The sequence below is a fragment of the Oenanthe melanoleuca genome, chromosome 7, assembly GCF_029582105.1.
Source record: "Oenanthe melanoleuca isolate GR-GAL-2019-014 chromosome 7, OMel1.0, whole genome shotgun sequence".
In the NCBI taxonomy this organism is placed as follows: domain Eukaryota; kingdom Metazoa; phylum Chordata; class Aves; order Passeriformes; family Muscicapidae; genus Oenanthe; species Oenanthe melanoleuca.
The window spans coordinates 13,714,383-13,733,461 of record NC_079341.1 but is presented as its reverse complement, the minus strand read 5'-3'; the positions used below and the strand labels follow the sequence as shown (position 1 = coordinate 13,733,461).

The window sequence follows — 19,079 nt, the reverse complement described above, 5'->3', positions numbered from 1 at the left end:
AAAGTGCAGAGATGAGCAGGAGTAGAGATGAAGAAAATTAATGTTTCCAAAATACATTTCCTTTTCTCCATTTTTACTTAACTATTCCTTTGAAATAATTTTTAATACTTTCACTCTTTCAAAGAAATAGCTATAAGCCATCCACCCCAAAAGTGAACATTTCCCAAAGCTACATTAACATATGCTTATCTGAAATGTATTAAGTTTGATTAGCAGATTTCAGTGTTCAAGAAGCCCATCAGTGCCACAAGTCATTCATGTTACTTCAGCCTCTTTTTCTGAGAGATTAACAGATTTCTCTCTCTCTTGCTAGCAAAACAAGTCATGGTCAGTGACATGACCAAAATGGAATTAATTGAAACTAAGAACTAAGCCTTTATTCTAGGTCATTTCCTAGTTCACTCTTCCTTTCAGAATAAGTGTTTTCTTAATAGCTCCAGATACATTAAAGTATTTGTGCTAGTAGAGCTCAGAAAACCTACGTGAAAGGTTTGAGAAGCTGTTTGATTGCAGTGTATGTAGACAGTATAAACAGTACTGTCCAAACCACCTGGGTGGATGAGGAGAGAGCAGTGGACATTGTCTACCTTGACTTCAGCAAGGCTCTCAACACTGTCTCTCAGCACATCCTCATAGGCCAGCTCAGGAAGTGTGGACTGGGTGAGTGGACAGTGAGGTGCATTGAGAACTGGCTGGACAGTGGCACAGGGGCTCGTTGGGTGCCTTGGTGTCCCCCAAAGTTCAGTACTGGGCCCATTATCCATCACTGACTGGATGAAGACACAGATGCCTCCTCAGCAGGGAGGAGTGGCTGATCCCCTGAGTTCTGTGCAGCCCTTCAGAAGGAACCTGACAGGCTGGAGAGATGGGCAGGGAGGAGCCTTCTGAAATTCAACAAAGGCAAATCCAGTGTCCCACATCCAGGGAAGAACCAGCACAGGCTGGGGAGTGCTGCTGGAGCAGCTCTGCAGAGAATGACCTGGGGGTCCTGGTGGACAGTAAGTTGTCCATGAGCCATCAGTGTGCCCCTGTGGCCAAGAAGGCCAATGGGATCCTGGGGTGCATCAGGAAGAGCATTGCCAGCAGGTCAGGGAGCTGATCCTGCCCCTCTGCTCAGCCCTGGTGAGGCACATCTGGAGTTCTGTGTCCAGTCCTGGGCTCCTCAGCACAAGAGAGAAATGGAGCTCCTGGAGCGAGTCCAGAGGATGCCAACAGAGATGAGTAAGGAACTGGAGCATCTCTGCTATGAGGAAAGGCTGAGGGAGCTGGGCTTGTTCAGCCTTGAGAAGAGGTAACTAAAAGGAGATCTTGTCAGTGTCTGTCCATAGCTGAAGGGAGAGTGCCAAGAGGATGGAGCCAGGCTCTTCTCAGTGGTGCTGAGCAATAGGATAAGAGGCAATGGGCAGAAACTAATGCATACAAAGTTCCACCTGAACACAAAGAAAAATGTCTTTACAGTGTAGTTGACCAAGCACTGGAACAGATCATCCAAAGGCTGTGGAGTCTCTCTCACTGCAGATATTCAAGAATCATCTGGATGCAATCTGGTGCCTTGAGCTCTAGAGGCCCTGCTTGAGGAGGGCCCCTAGAGGCAGGACCAGGTTGTAGTCCCTCCAATCTCACCTCTTCCATGATTTTGTGATAATGAATTTCAGCAGACAGGAATCATGACAGTAACAAGAATGTGGAATGATGACCTAATTTTACCAACTGCAACTAAATGTAAATTCATGAATTTTCAATTTAACCATCTGTAAAAGTAGGACAAAAAACTCCTTCTCAGAGTTTTAAAGTATATTGTGTAGAAGCTGGTTTTTAAAAATGAAGTCAAAATCTAGCTTTTGGTTCCAGCTTGAGTGAGAAGCACCTTAACTATAAAAGAAGCCTTACTCATCACAATCCTTCTTAATTTTAATGAATGAATAATGAGAGAAAATTTATTGGTATCATTGGTCTATTTGGCTAGAACAAACTCATTTGGTAAGGAGCCACTAGAACTTGCAATCATGTCAGGATTTCACAATGTATTGAAGTGACTAAACATAGAATGCAGCATCCATCTTTCAAGAAAAATGGAGGGGGATGACAACTTGCTCCATCAACACTGACATCATCTATCTTTAAGACTAATTTTTCAAACATCAATAGGATGTCAAAGTAACATATTTTAAAACAAAAACAAGTGCATAACCTTGCAGGGAAGTGAGTGGTTTCGTGAGAGGAAAAAAACCACTGTCTTTCTCTGCTGCTTTCTCTTTGTGAGTCATACTCTGGGAGTGGTACCAGAACGGCTTGTTGTCCTATTTCTATGGAAAAAATCCTTTAGCAAGTTCATTCTTGATTAAGTTAGCATGGTGCCAAGCAAATATAAAACACTGCATCTTTGATTCTGTGTTTTCTATTGTTCCAATTGCGCTGGGGGAGGGAAGCAATCTCATGGTTCTGTTAACAGTGCTTCAGCAATGGCTCTGCTGTGAACAGCACTGGCATAACATTTCCTTGTGTTTTGCAGCTTCACTGAGGGAAAAATCTTTTTGATACAATTTAGGGATTTCATTTTGCAGTACACCAGTTATGGCTGTGAATTAATACTTACACCCCAGCTCTGAGAGTTCGTTCCTACTCCATCCTACATCCATTATCCATTTAGCTGTGCCAATAAGGAAAATCCTTGAAATTACATGGATTCCAACAAACAATCTGGATTAAAGGTAACCCTTTTTTCCAAAAAAGATTGAGGAAGTGAGAAGAAAATAGCTAGACTATTGAAGCAAGCACATGTCACTGAATTCAAAGCAGTGAACTGAAGCTGCCACAGATAAGCGGGATCATTTCTGGGGTTAATTTTTCCCACAGTATAAATGTGACCTTCTTAAGATTACTTATTCTTTTAGGAAAGTGTTAACGTGAACAGAAAAAAAGCTACCTTCCATTGAAGTAAAAAGGCCTGAATAGACATATTATGATGGTATAATCACTTCACTATAATTAGTAACATACTGTTTCCAGATAAGACCTTTCCTCATTTTCAGTTTCATAATCTATTTACAAAGATAAGGCAATCTGGGTAGTTGCAATTACCTATGTAGGCCTTGATGCCTTATGGATAATGAAATTTAAATTAAAAATAGTAGCCTGCATTTGCTTATTAGTACTACTTCTGTAGTACTAATTAGTGTACTTCTAGTTTACTGAGTAAAACATCTCTTTTACGTGTGTAACTGATGAGCTTAAATCTCTACACATGAAGAAATGGCAGCTTCTAGACTCACAATGTTAGGCTTTCAGTGTTAATTATGAAGGGAAGAACGGGGAAACTGAAATATTTGTGATGGGAATAGACATTTTGTAACAGGATAATAAGGCAAAAGAAAAGAGTTCTTTCAATAGGGGAGGCTGTATTTAATCATGAAGTGAAGCAACAAAGGCTTTTGTGCTTCTGACACTTTCCTCTGAGGCAACTCAACAGAGAAAAAACAAAACTTCTAACTTTCATTAAACACTTTAGAAGTGATGAGTATATGCTGAGAAGGCTTCAGCTACCCACAGAAACGCAAGTCTACAACATTTAAGACTTCATTGCTTAATGTGGCAGATACTTCTAATATTATAGCAAATACTGCCCAATCTTGAGCCTGTCATGCTAACTGAGTGCTGCACCAGAAAGAAATGCTATGGAATTATTTGGTTTGAGTAGGGGTGATTTTAGATAAAATTGTCCCCTCCCTTTTCCCCTGTCCCCATTCCCCAAATCACTACAGAAAAACTGCCTAAATAAAATTTTAGATGATGCTGTGCAACGGTTTTTTTCTTTCAAGGTTTAACTTCCCTCATCTGCATTGTCAAAGCTTCACAGTTGCATAAAACATGGTGAGATCTATTTGTGATAATCAGAATACAAATTACAATCTGCTGATTTTATTGTTAAAAATAAATTTAATGACAAACTGGGATACAATTGAATGCATGTGAGCTGAGGAGCCCATCCTTAATTTGTCTATCTGCAAAAACATAGCTCATTAGTGAGAGTGGCAAAAATCCAAAATCAGAGCAATAAATAGCAAATTCAGTGCAATCTGTTTCTGTGTTACTACTCTAGCTGCAGCCAAGTGATAGACAAAGGGAGGTAAACATGATTCTTTCCCTTGGGAGAAGGGGAAAAAAAAGGAGGAAAAAAAAAGGCAATTCAGGGAATCATTCTTGTTCTATCAGGTGATTTGTTCACTTAGCAATTAAGAAAATAATAATCATATCCAGTAAGAATTAACTCTGAAAACTATAATATGCTTGACAAAGCCCAGTGTTAATAAAAAGGAATTACCAATAAACCTTAGCCAAATTCCACTGCATCCATGAAATACTCTGGTCTTTTGTCACAATAAAGTAAATCTGTTTTGAGGTCTCATTTATTTTGTAGTAATTCAATAGTGTCCAATTATGCTGGTTTAAGCGAGACCAGAACCAGGATAATTTTATTTGATTATTGACTGGATTGAGAAATCACAGGCTGAAGTTGTATGGTGTATGCTTTATAGGCACAACTTCAACATTGTTATCTTAATAATTCCACAAAAACTACTACATATCTTTTATATTCTATCTTCAAAAACCCAAAACCTTTTCACACTGTTCATTTCAGAAAAGTCTGTAGTAAAACACATATTGTACCTGAAGGAAAAAGTTGATTGTTGGATCTTGACATTTTCTTACATCTCTGAACTGCAGTATTCTAAATCTGAAAGATTTTCAGATTGAACCACAAAGCCACAGTACAGCCAGGAACTGGAGTGCATTTAAATATTATTAGATCATAATGGACTGAATAAAAGCAGATGACTGAGCAAATAGAGCCATAGCTGGGCCATGAAGTACTTCTTGCTGAGATTCAGAATTACATTATGCAGCAGCCCTTTTGTGAAAATCATCAACTAATTTTCAGAAGTGAAGCATCATATTTAGATTTTTGTAATCATGCCCATATAAAAAGCTGGAGTTTATCCCATACATGTGGTACTTTGCCAACTTCAGTAAGGCATGGTTGCCAGCTAAAGACAGATTTAATATAGCTTATACAATGTAGAAAAATTTCAGTTCCATGCCAGGAGTATCATCATAATGAGAGTCATTGTCAAATGATAAGAATGCATTTTAGTGTGAGAAATCACATCTGTTGTCACTTTACAGTGCTGTCATAGAGCTTTACACAGTATTTTTTGAGTCCATTTCAATTCAGTCACCATATGTAAAGCTGCATTACCGTTTTTCATTACTGAAAATGAACAGAATGCAGTTAATCTCTAAACCCACTATGAATTCTACCTTTTACTGAGATTCTTCCCCTTGAAATCTTCCTTTATTGAAGCTGATATACAAATTGAAGCCTAAAGTTTCATGCTATTTCCTTGATCATTCAACCTAAAAATGCATTTGAGATTGCATTTGATATAAAAATGTTTACAAGTATTTAAAAATCAAATTCTGCTATATAACCGTGTTTCCCCAAGTAGTAACATGATTTCTTTAGCAACTTCTGAGTCCTTCTCTATTAAACCAAGATGATTTTAGCATCGAACTGATGATGATAATATTCTGGACTTTTAAACTAAAAAGTCTTAAGTAAAACTCATAGGAAATTTTATACTTTTGTTAACTCATTCTCCATTCTACATTTTACTTTGAACTTCTACGGTACCATAAGGATATTTTTATATTACAAACATGGCATTTTGGATGCAGCTCTTTGTCTTAAAGAGAAGATAAGTGCAGTACTAGAAGGCTAAATATGACCTTATACTAAGACAAGGTTGACTCTCTCCTGTATCCAGAATTTATCTGGTAAAAGCTGATTGTAAGTCAAGACAGAAAAATAGACGATAGAGCTGGCTCCATATGATTTATGCCCACCTGAGCCAATTATTTTTTTCAGGAATTGTTAATACTAAAATCTTAGGAAGTGTTTGTTCTTTTTAAAGGATTAAATCCAAGTAAGATTTTCTTTAGGAGTTCTAATACCATACTTATTTTTTCTTATTATATCAGTAGACATATTGACCAAGTTGTTGTACATCTATCACAATTTAGTCTTCTAAAAGGCTCTATATATTTTAACTTTGGTTTGGGCCCTAACAGTGCTAGAAGCAACTCAAAGTTTGGATTGAGATATAAACTCTCACAAATCCCTCAATCTTTTGGGATGCTCACATCCTGTGTTTACCTTATATCCAGCTCTAAAAACAGATTTGCAATTTTGGATTTTCTATCAATCAAGTGGAGAAGGAATCCCATTTTTTGTGTAGCTCACACAAAGTACAAAAATGGCTAACTGAACTACCCAAAAAAATAACTAAAAATAGAAGTAAATATTTCTCTCTTGAAGGCAAAATTTTCTCACAATTATCGCTAAACTATTTACATGTGTATGTTATCACCATTCTTCATTTTGACATGTCTTTGACAAATATTTTTTAATATTTTAGAAAAACAAGCAGTATTAAATCAATCTGCTTAGAAAGGAATTTCAAAATCAAAAGGTCGAAATAAGCCAAAATTTTCTTTTTACATTTTAAGTTAAGAACAAAATGTACACCAATCAGATGCAGTAGAAATTTTTCACTCCCTTTACATATACATGCACCACTATAATACTGTCTATCATTCAGTGATTGCAGTTTTCCTTCCAGAAGCAAGTGTACTATTTTACTCAATAAATCAAGATAGGCAGTTTTGAGGAGTCTTCAGGACAGAAGCATCAAGGAAGGACTCAACACTTTCCAACATAGTATAATAATGTGCCATATTTATAATGTGTGTTAAAGGCACAAAATATATGCATTGCATTAAGAGATGAAGACAAATTTTAAATACTTATAGGTAAATTATTTCAAAGTCTCATCTTTTTTCCAAATGTTTAGAATGAAGACCCATAATGTCTGTTCAAGGAAGATAAAATACTAAAATAGGGATCCTTTGTCACAGCAAAATACACCAGGGAAAAGGTTATCGCTGTCTTACTGCCACTGACTGTTATAGAATTATCCCATAAACCTGGTCTGTAAACTTTAACTGAATTATGGCTGGTGAGCAGTTCTTGGTAGCTATTGGAACAGAGAATCTTCTTTGATACTTCTGCAGTTTTCTGTGAGAGACACACAATTTTCAATTACCTATAAAATCCAAGGTCTTTCTAGTTAAGTTGGAAATAAGTAAATCACAGTTGGTCAGTAATTTTATAATTTAGCTTCTTCAATGGAAAATTTCAGATCTCATGCACAACTTACTTTGCTTATAAAATTATATCTATCTCAGAGATTTCCTGACTGACCTGATAGGTCAGGAAAGCCTCTGGATTTCTCAGAGCTCAGATCATCTGTGGCAGTACACAGACTAGGACAAGTAGCTTTCAAACAATCGGGTTGCTGCCAATTCAGTTTAAGGGTTTGGAAGCTGAAAAGTCAGAAAGAGATACTCATTCAAAGGTTTTGAAAGACATTTCAGAAAACTCATTCTTCTGAGCTTTTAATCTTGGCGGCCTTTTCCAAGGTTTTTTTATGTGCTCTTCAGAGCAGGAATTCTGCATTCCAGCCCACCCTAATGGAAATTAATGCCAATGATGTAACCATTTTTGCAGTGCAGTTGCCTGTGCATCAGAAAAAAAATCACACACTGAAGATAGAAATGGACTGTCAAAAGGGACAATAATCTGCAGCTCCAGCTGAGCCTGTATGTTTGGCATTTCTGCCAAACAGCTATCTGAGTAATCTTAAGTGAATGCATTTGAGTTTAGGAAATACAGTGATATAAACAAAAACCTTCAGTTTAGAAGCAAATACTCAAACCTTCATCAAGCCTTTAGTAAAATGGCAAAAGGAAGCTACAGAATTACACTAATAGGAGTCCAAGGTATTGCAAAACAAAAACACAACCAAAAACTAAACAAATTATTAAAAAAAAAAATTAATAAACTATTCAAGACACAGTAAAAAAATTACACATATAACTGCAGGTAAGCATGATGTTAGATGCTAATTCTTCAGTAAATTCTACAGACAACACAGAAAAAAAAAACTTATTTAATTTCAAATTTCCCAGGAAGAACAGTTCTGTATTGTAGAAGAACTGAAGAAAGAAGTAAATTCCACCCAGCAGTTTGTTCTTTACTCTCTTGCTGACATAAATTACACTAACAGTGAACCATTCAAATGTAGCTGCCTTCAAACACTATTTATCAGAGAAATTCACAACAATTAAATGTCTCCATAATATTTATGGAGGCTACTTGTTTTCATGGGGCGCCAAAAGTCTGGAGAATGGTTGGGTCAAACAAACTGCAGCCAATGTCAAACAATAGATAATGGAGCATAAGCACTTGTACAGACAAACATCTTCCTTGAGAGCACTCCTAGTTAAATAACACTGCTTCAAATAATATCTTCATTATGCTTGGAGGGTTGAATGGCTGGAATTCAACCGTCTCTTATTTTGAAAAACTTCTTAAATACACAGCAACAAAATCATGCAAAAATGCTAAATGATCATGATTACAAACATGAGATCAATGAAGAAGACAAGAAAAAGGATTTTTAAATTATTTTTTTAAAACATTGGAGCAGTATTTATAGAACTGCTAATCCTGAAACAAGCAAAGCTTTACTACCCATGTTATTTTAATGTTTTCCAGTACATGATACCTCAAGATATACTAGCTTTTCTGGAACATCTAAAATCAGGCATATTTGTATAAATTGTCAAAAAGACAAGCAACTTAGGAATGCTTTTTGTCATTTCTCGACACTGACTCAGATGAGCATACTTCTCTTACTCATTCAAAATAAACCATACTAAATCTCATTACAGTCCAGCTTCGTGTAGAGACCATAAACAGCACAATTGCAGCTAATGAGAACTCATTCTCAGAGCATTCACTTCAACAAGTACAAAAATTTCAATAAAGCACTTTTCTGCTTTTTTTTTTTTTTTTTTTTTTTTTTTTTTAATTTGCAGATCCACGAGGTATTGCCAGTGGTGGCAAAGGGCATTACAGAGCCAAGGCAAACAATAAGCTCAGAGGGGTTTAGAATACAGTTCTGTAACTGCTGGTTATAGATTACACAGCAGTACTTCACTGATTCAGCTGAGGTGCAAATAAATGATAACAATTCTCCTGAATTAGCCCAAGCACACAACACGGATGTTTATACTGGCCTTCTTTCAGGCCAGCTATTTGTAGGCTACAAAAGCACAGATGTTGTCTGTGCATCAGAACTCTGGAGTGACGTGGGCAGTACTTGATCTTCAGAAAACCTGCTAGTTCAAAGTTAGCCTTTCAAAAATACTGGAACAAAATGAAATCCTCTGAAGTTCAAATCGGATCAACAATTTCTGTCGTTTTGGTACAATACTAGGTACCCCAGTACTGGATTTACAATACCATAGAATCAAGAACTTAAAATATAACAGATGCAAGACCATGTCTTCTTAGACACTGCTCAAGCAGGACCATCTTCTTTACCTTCAGGTATTCCCACCCTCAGACAACTCTCTTCATTGTAAAGATGCAACTGGGTATGAAAACACAGAGGGAATCCAGCCTAGGAACTGATGGAGTTTAAGTTTATAGTAAGAGTAAAAAAAAAAAAATATTGCTGTTTTTACCACAAAAGAAGTTCCTGGGTGGTATTAAAACCAGTCACACTAGAACAGCCAAAAAAGAGCATAGAGGCAGCAATCAGAGTTGAGAAACAAGAATGTATCATGGGAGACAACTTCATCCAAAGTACTGGCAGAAAATGGTAAACTTTTAGGGATAATACATCTGAAAAACTCACTCCACTCACAGAAAACCAACCACTTTGGAAATCACATTTCTAGCAGAATCCACAGGAATAAATACAGTATCATGTTAACAGCATTTGACTTCACATATGACATTACATATGCTGGCCAACAGCCAGAATTACACAAGCTTTTAGGAGCAAGTCACATACTCCTTTAAAATCACTATTCCTTGCATGTATGTATTCAGGAAATGTGTGTCTATGCTGTGAGCAGCTGCAGCCTTTAACAGAAACTGAATGTACCATTTCTTTACAAGTCTAAGCAGTTTGGTAAAAGAAAAGAGAGGTCGGGGAGAAGGCTCGTTTCTTCAGTCTGCAGCACTGCCTGACTAATTGCAAAGCTTTATGGACTGTGAAAACTGAGTCACTTTTTTGTCAGCTGTAACTTTATAAGTGATGTACTCAATTTCTGTTTAGCTTCCCTTAACCACAGCAGAGTGCAATTTTCTCTCCTTTTAGTCACAACTGCTCAGTTTTTCCCATCTCTCTAGTAAAATGAAAGGATTTACTTCATATTAAGTTGACTGCCTCTATAGATCTCTCTTTATGAAGCCTTGTTTTAAAATTTTCACAAATTGCATTGGTGACCTCATGTATGTCATGGAATTGTATGGGAAGGCAGTAAAGGAAAAACAAAAATCCAAATATCTGCTGTTGCCAGAGAAGGAGTAAAGAATTCTATCACTGTGCAGCCTGTGTGTCAAGTGTAGCCCATTTGGTCCTTGGCTGCTTGGTTAGTTGGTTATTTTCCTTCCTTTTGGAAGGCTTTGAATGTCTGGAGGGGGGTTTTGACAAAAATAAACCTTTCATGTCAAATACAATACAGTAATACCGGAGGACTCTTTACCATAGTAGATCTTACATCTTTTTTGCAGTCTTATTTGTCCAATAGTCTCCAGTAAATTGCAGCAGAAATAATTGCAACAGTTTTTTTCTAGCCCTCCTCCAGAGATTATACCAGGAATAAGCCAGATGAGACAGAAAACACAAACAAAATGGAACAGTATTAAATGGGTTCACTCCTAAACGATTATTTTGACATCTTACAGGAATAATTCTGTCAGGCACAATTTTGATAAACCTGAGGTTATGTTTCTTTTTCAGATGTATGAAGTGAATGCCTATTTTTATTATAACTTCCACTGGTAACTATGTAATTTCAGTATTTAGGCATTTGCATTTTTCTAACTCTATATAATTAGCAAGACAAAAGGCCTTTTTTCTCCTATCCAGATATTTTGACTTCACTCTATTGTGGAGGTGGAGCAGAACCTGGGAGTTACATGTGGGAGGGCCATATGAACTCTGAGGTTTTGACCCATAGCTCTGAGAAACTGCAGCAGGCTTTGGTGTTCCAAAGCTAAATTAGAGAATGAAGTTTTTAAATAAACGTTTATAGTAATTGGTCAGCAATCAAGGATCCCTGCACAAGGAGTTGGCAGGAGTTCAAAATGAGAGAAAAGTAATTATTTCTGTAGTCAGTCATATACAATCTCTTCCTAAGCAGAGATCTGAATAGAACACTTCTGAAGTGAATAGCCACAGAAAGTATCTTTTAGGAAATTTTAGGAGTGCTGGATGTAGCATAAGTAGAGTCAGATGTCTAAGCTAACAAAAATACAGAATATAGAAATGGAATTGCAGTTTTGCAGTCAGCTTCATAAAAGGCTATCTTTAATCTCCTTTCCGTTGTCCTTAGATATAATACTTAATTTTAATTGGGCACACATGTGAGGGATTTTGAAGCTCTAATGGGGAATCTCAGTATTTTATTGTATTATTCAGGGACCGAGACACCTGAAAACACACTGTTACTGTTCTTACTGCCATCATTAGCAAATTATGGTTTGTGCACCACTCCTTCAATTTGCAATCACTTCTAGTACAGCTTTCTATAAGCACAGCAATTCAACTACCCACAGTAAATTGGAAGATCAGCATTTATTCTAAACCATCAACAGCATTGGTACATGCCATAAATTGCAAGAAAAAATTATTATAAATCTGAAAATTAATTCTATATAATAATAATGGAAATATCTTTCTAACAGTAAAATAATATGACTGGACAAAAAAAGTTCCTAAAATTGCTAATGTTATGTAACTAAAAAATCTAGACTTATTGAAAATTTGAAATTTGTCATATTATATATTTAATTAGATACATATTTATAAGCAACAGTTATATAATTATAAATTGTTTACCTGACTGCTTAGGTTCAGAAACAGATTTTGGTTTCAAAAGCAAAAGAAGTTGTTCACAATTTATAATATATTATAAACTATTCTTACTCTAATTATAGCACTAATGAGACATATATCAATCAACAGGTACATCATCATATCACTTCCATTTTCTGTTCAGAGCATTTCTGAAATCAACTTTAATTTTACTTAAAGTCCTCTTAGAAATACCTATCATTTTGATTACTTTTAAGAGCTTAAGACTATAAGAAAGTTTTCACATTATAAGAAAGTAAAAATAGGCAACATTACAAGTAAAAACTACTTGAAGTATATATCCATTTGTTCCTGGTGTAGTTAGCAGTAAGTGATAATGTCTTGCTACTTTTTACCATAGGTATCCACTCTTCTCTTCTTTTTGTTTGTTAAGTACTCACAAATTTATAAATCTTTATAAAATATTATGTTCTCTTTTGATAAGCTTTCAGTTAAGCTTTACTGAACTACCATAATGGAGACAAACCATAGAAACAAAGGCAATAAGCAAATAAGAAATACAGTATAAAATAAAATGTAAACAAGCAACTCGGAAAAAGAAAGGAAAGACCTCCATCCTATCTGCTTCTGGAAACTGTTCTACCACTCTCCCACCAGTATCCATGGACCTAGTGAAGGAATTGCCGTTCTCTAAATAAAATTATCCGTTCTAGCCTGCTTTAGACCCAACTTGGCTGCTAGTCTGCATTCTACTCAATGCTTTTGAAAAAATTCTATCTTCTGAAAATTCAGCAAGTGCACAGGAAGCCATTTTTCTACTTTCCTTGACATCCAGCCAAATTTTCCCAAATCAGTAACTAAGACTCCATTTTGTCTCTGCAAAATGTGTATGCATGCAATTTGTCATTGCAGCATTGCAGGATCAACAAACTGGGTCTACATGTCAATCCCTTTTAGTGCCTAAAACCATTTAGACTCTCCTTCCTGCAGCAGTCAGAGTCTCTTAAGTTGAATGTGGAGGAAAAGAAAGGGGAGAAGGTAAGGAAAGAAGCTTATGACTGTTTTCCAAATCCCTTTTGCTTACAAGTCAGCACAAATCAGTCTTAATCAGTGATGGCAATAACACATTCTCACTTTAAAGCAGTGACAATTTCATAAAGAAGTCTATATGACTAGTCCAAGTCCCCAAATTCTTGGAGCCTTGGATTTTAATTTTTCTCATTCATATATTTTTCTGGCCAATTAGAGACCATTCTAGCAAATACAGATATTTATGAAAACCAAGTTATTTACTCACTAATTAATTCAAATCTCAGAAAGAGAACCTATATGTCCAGCAGGAGTGAGGATAATAGAACCTACTTGCAAAGGTGTCTAAGACGTCTACTTGCAAAATAATATAAGATGGTGGGGAGGATGTCTGGCTGTTCTGCATTGACATTGAGTGAAGTGGCAAAAAGACAAAACAGACCTTAAACACAATTTCACACAGTGAGGAACAATACAGAGTTATGTCAGGTCTATGTACAGATTAAGAAGAATACCAAATACTGCAAGGCCAGTAAGCATAAAGACCTCTGCTTTAAACAATTTAAACAATTTAAAATGCTTTCAAAAATCTGCTTTTCTTTCTGAGCTCCCTACCATGCTCTATCAGCAGCAGAAGACAAACTCTCCTAGGCAGCAAATCATCTGGATCTATTGACACCATAATACATTTCAGCTGGAGACTTATTTACTGTCTAAAGTAAGATTCCATCCAAGAGAGAATGAAAGGTTGTGGAAGAAAATGTGTAATTGGTGGCATTTAAACAGGCAGAGAAGGAGCCCCTTGGCTGGGCTGTGACAAGATGTTTTTGAAGTGGAAGGTATACAAGACTCCCCTTCAGTCAGGCAGCTGGAATTCCTGCAGTGGCTTGAATGGCTTTTGTTTTTATTCTTCTGCATTACAGAGAATTAGAAAAGCCATGCTATTATGTGAGTTATTTAGCTGTTCCTTGTTATTTGTTTTTGCTTTCTCCATGAACTACAAAACACTAGAAGCTTGCAGTCTGCACACTGAAAATATCTTAATTCAAAAACCAGAAGCTACAGTCAAGGCAGAAATTTACACAATTCATTTTCACACATTATTTCACTGAGCTTGTGTTTTATTCATTCAGGCATCAATAAAATCAGCACCAATGCTAAGGATCAAGTTATGAAATTCAAATTAATATCTTCTCTGCCAGATAATGTCCTTGGTTGCAGCACTGCTGCAATTCCAGTGTAAGGAAAACAAAGTGGGATTTTTACTTGCCATACAGAAGTAAGAGCTTGGCTGTAAAGCACCATAAACCAAATAAAAGTTATATATAATTTTATTTTTATTCCAAACATCTCAGCCTTTATTGCAACACTTATGAAAGACCTATGAAAGCCCAGAAATAATGGAAAACCAATAAAAAGGCCCTTTCATTCAAGCTTCCACAGTAGACAGCTTTTCTTATTGGGCATTCAAATAAAGATTTTCATTTAGCTTTAAGTGCATTCAACTCACCTATCTTCTAGAATAGTCTCTATTTCAAAAAAATAAATAAAAATTAGCAACAGGCCAACAACAAAAATACTCTAGGACATATGAGGTTAAATGGACTTCTGCTGCCAAATTCATAATTAAAATCTATTATGAAAAAAGATGAGATGCTAACAGAAAATTCAAGCTAATTTTAAGACAAGGTCTATTTTACAGCTTTTGAACACCAACAGATAGTTACCTAAGTGAAATCCAATGTTCTTTCAGAAATAATGACTTGCTTGCAAGAAGATAATCAGGACTCTTGACTGGCAAAATACCATAAAACTGTGTTGAAATCACATGAAAATTATGTAGGTCTGTGAACTCAGCAAGTACAGATTCAGCTTCATAATTCAAATAATGAAGTCTTGACTTCAGTGTAAATATACTGCTGCACACTACTTAAAAAGCTCCATAATTAGGAACAGTTAATGAAACTAAGTATGATGCCAATCTCTAAGATGAAACCATTATCCTGACTGTTTATAAAAGAATTCTTACTGAATCAGATTATCTGGCAGTCCCACTTATCTGTCCCTCTCCCCTACCACATACAAACTTGCTTATACTTTGATATCTGTTCATCAAGAAAATGAATTCTTTTCCTTAATGATTAATGCTTACACTATAAAGTGAGACCAGATATCTACTCTGAAAATTTCAACTCTTTGAAATTTCCCCATACAATGTTCATAATATTGACCAGTCAGTGATTTCCAATTGACCAGTGAATAATTAAAATGAAACCATTGGTAAGTCTGAAAAACTGAGCTGTGCACATATCTAATCATATAACCTGTTCTTTTTTAAATACAAGTATTTTAATATCATCTTGTCATTACATTCATGAGGGTGGCACCAACTCGTGAAAGGTATGTGGTTTCCAAACACACCTCTCCAACACAAAAGCTCCATTTTATATTGATGCACCATAAACTCCTAATATGTTTTTAACTAGTCCTAAAGAAGGATTTCCTGGAGCTCCTGTACTGAGTGTCACCAATGTTTAGTCACTTGCATTAATTTGTTTAGTGGTACCATCCCAGAGGCAGCTGAAAGGAAGTGTTTCAACCCAAGAGCCTAGTGGTAACAGAGAAATTACAGAACAAAAACAGCAGCTAAGACCCTACACAAATGGAAACATGCACAAATTGATGGTAGTTTCTGATAGCAGAATCTCAGAGGTAAATGTGTGACAAATAATCAAAATATTTGCTCTGCTGTGTATGCTTTGGAGATTTTATGGGAAAAAATAAATTTTTCCCAAAGTGCATTATCTTAAACAGCGTGATGGTAGGATTCAGAGCAAATATTCAAAAGCATATCACAATGAAGTTATGATAAATTCCTGGCCAACCTGAAAAGTGACTTTCCAATCAAGCAAAGCGATTTCTCTTTAAAGAAAGCAGATGGTGGAAATTCCCTTCCCCACAGCCAGTATGAGTCTCTATCCAATGCACAGGGGAAACAGGCAGTGCCAATAGCCAATGCATCTAATCCTCCACACTTTAAATAACCTGTTTACCTTCAACAGCTGAGGCACTTTTCAGCATCTGTGGAATACCTTTAGAAACCCAGGATTACAAATCTTTCCAGCAAAAATAATAGTGCCATTTCTTTGCTTCAACAAATGTAATGTGTATTTATTCATAACATCCTGTCATCGGTTTTCAGATCAAAAACCTGGCAAATACTGAAAAGAAGATGTTGACATTTGAAGGGTTTAGGATGCACTAGTTTGATAGAGTTTCTCTCTGACAGGTTGCAGATGTTTATTTACCGATCATTTGCACCAAAAGTCTACATGAAAATTGCATTTGAGAGCAGTGAATTAGACACAGCAGATACATAGTGGTCCCCTCAAATACTCCTTCAATTAGTTTCTAGCATTATTGAACAGCAAAATAATTGACAAAAAACAGGCATAGCAGCTTCCTTAGTAGCTAAGCATCTTTTAATACAGACTTCTTTACCTTCAATCTTAAAGGCAAAGTATTAGTATTTCCTATAGAATTGCAATAATATACTTACCCATACATACTGACAGCAATGATGAAACAGCTCCAGAAATGCTGCTTCTGAAGATAACATTTACAAAATCATATCAGAGATATGAAAGTGCTAACTTGGAAGGACTTACCTGCATTTCAATTTGGATAATAACTCTCACTTATTATACATCTTTTAAATGAGATGACCAAACTAATAGAGAATCTGACATGAATCTAAGTACAACCATAAACCAGAACGATGTACTGTATTGGGGGAGCAAATACTGTTCACAGCTTATAGAAAACTCTCCCGTCTGCTAATTAGATATTTCAACAAACAGAAGAAAATTATCTTTCCCAAGGAAGAGAACAAAAGCCAAGGAGACAAGCTACTCACATTCCTTTGAGTCGTTGCCACATTTTCTCTGCATGTCCTCCTATTTGGTACTGTACAGAGGCGCTTTCCAGTTCCCGAGTTGTTTCTGTCGCTCGAGCCCCCATCGTTATTGTCCTACAGCGATACAGTTACAGTCAGGCTCAGCAGCAAGTGAAAGCAGTCCTTAGTCCACTACACATTTCAGAAGATCCACGCATGTTAGACAGTAGCTGCTGTCATAGCAAAACACATCAGAATTACAACAGCTGAGGGACGCTCCTGCCTGAATTGCTATTCACTTTGACAGACAAATCCACTCTTCCCCCCCAAGCACAGAGCAAGTACACACAGCTCCTCTGACCTCACGAGTCTAATCCATACGGGAGAGCCAGCTACTTATACTACTGACTGCTCAAGCTCCTTTCTCATGCACTTTCTCTGCTGTAGGAATACACACAGAAGCACAAAAGATTCCTTAAAATGGACTATAATTCATTGCCATGCAGGATAAATGTGAATGGCTTTAACAATCCAGAAGGAAAGAAAGGCTGGTTTCTGCTTTGCAGGTTGGAGAAACAGGCTGCAATAGGAAAGCAGATGGTAGATGCCAGTATCAGCCACATCACCCTACAAAAAGAGTGTATGTTTAAATGCCAGAGCTTTCCTCTCTTTAGTTGATCCTGAATTGTTTCTTATTGAATAAATATCTACCAGCCTGTCAATAAAAATATGACTGCACAAATGCTAAGTCAGTAGCAAAGACACATCTAAATCCCTGCAGAAGAGAAATCAGCGAGCGCTACAGGTTGTTATTGAAGGAATATGCTGTAATGATGACTGTTCACCTTCTCCTAGCAACTCCACACAGTAGGTAACTGCCAATTTAACTGGTGGAAAATGCAGCAGCTGCAAGACAGCCCGCTCTGTGAATCCTCCGGGACAGCAGCATGTGTGTGTCAAAATCTGATGCTGAACTCTGTGTGTCTGCCAGCAAAAAACAATTCAGTGCATGCAAACAGCAAAAGGGTTGAGCACTGATCAGTACAGGAGCCATGCAGCAGCCTGCCTGCTCTGCCTTCCGAGTGCAAACCTGAGAAGCTATCTATACAGCCAAAGTCGGGGCTAGGAGAGGGCAAAGGAGGGGATTTCCTTGCTGCTTGCTCAGACACAGACTTGGGTTTGCAGGGCACTTCACTCTGAAACAGCACCCGGCTTGTTTGGTGAGTAAAAAATCTACATTTCTGAAGCAGCAGCTAAATAATCAAATATACCCCAGACTTGTCTCAGTGATCGTGTTTGTTTCAATCAGACTAAGAGCAGTGCAAGAGGAGTGTGCCAAGAGGGAGTAAATGTGCCAGCTTTGGCAGCTACTGGTGCCACTGCCAGTTGGGAAAAGGAGCTTTGGGTCCACATTGGAAAAGTGAGGACGAGCGTCCTCAGATGGTGACTGCTAGGAGCCTAAAGGTGAGGGAGGAATATTTCAGAATGGTTTTAACTAAACAGCTTTATCTGTGTTAGATTTTACCATGAAGTGAGATAATAAGTGCTCCTGTCTGATGCAATTGGCAGAAATGGATATTACTACTAAGTACTCTGGTTCTCAGAGAAAAATAAAAAAGCGGCTCGCAGCTTTGAAATAATCTTAACACTTCAGAATTTTCTAATAAATTTGTACATTATAGAGATAAATTACACCCTATGAGAGTTATAAAACAGTTTGAGTTGAATCTTTTGCACACTGATTTCAGGTGGGTAATTAAACAGTACATTTCATTTGCTTCCATGGATTTAAGACATACACAATTTTAAACTGCTGTTGATTCCCAGACTTTCACCAAATTCTTCCTGACTCAGACATTTAAGAGTCAGTCCCAGAAAATTCATTAATAATTTCTGAAAACAGTCACTGGATGAGTGAAATCACAATTTTCAAACAGCATCAAAAGACAAAAATGAAGCAATACAAACATGTATTTTTAAAAACTGTAAGGCACTTATTTGGTCAAAGGCAGAAGTAGTACCTTTGAACCACTTAAAACCTTCCAGACTTTCCACTCCTGTTTTGCATGGAGTCTAACCAAAGTTTGTAAGAAAAAGTATAAATATCCTTCCATGGAATAATTAATAAGAACATCTCACAT

The 19,079-nt window shown here is 36.7% G+C and overlaps 1 protein-coding gene across 2 annotated transcripts in view; it reads right to left on the bottom strand.

Annotated features, from left to right (window-relative positions):
• The window catches only part of PDE1A (phosphodiesterase 1A), a 143,592-nt gene extending 125,771 nt beyond the window's left edge, over nt 1-17,821 (bottom strand). Inside the window, exons 1-2 of one of the 2 annotated variants that reach the window (XM_056496833.1) lie at nt 17,784-17,821; nt 16,960-17,073 (exon numbers count right to left, since the gene is read on the bottom strand). In XM_056496833.1, coding sequence (XP_056352808.1) covers nt 16,960-17,063 — 104 coding nt within the window. In that variant the 5' untranslated portion in view covers nt 17,064-17,073; nt 17,784-17,821. Of the gene's footprint in view, nt 1-16,959; nt 17,609-17,783 lie in introns of those variants that run through there. The other variant, XM_056496831.1, reaches the window with a different exon arrangement.
• Between the last annotated feature and the right edge of the window lie 1,258 nt (nt 17,822-19,079).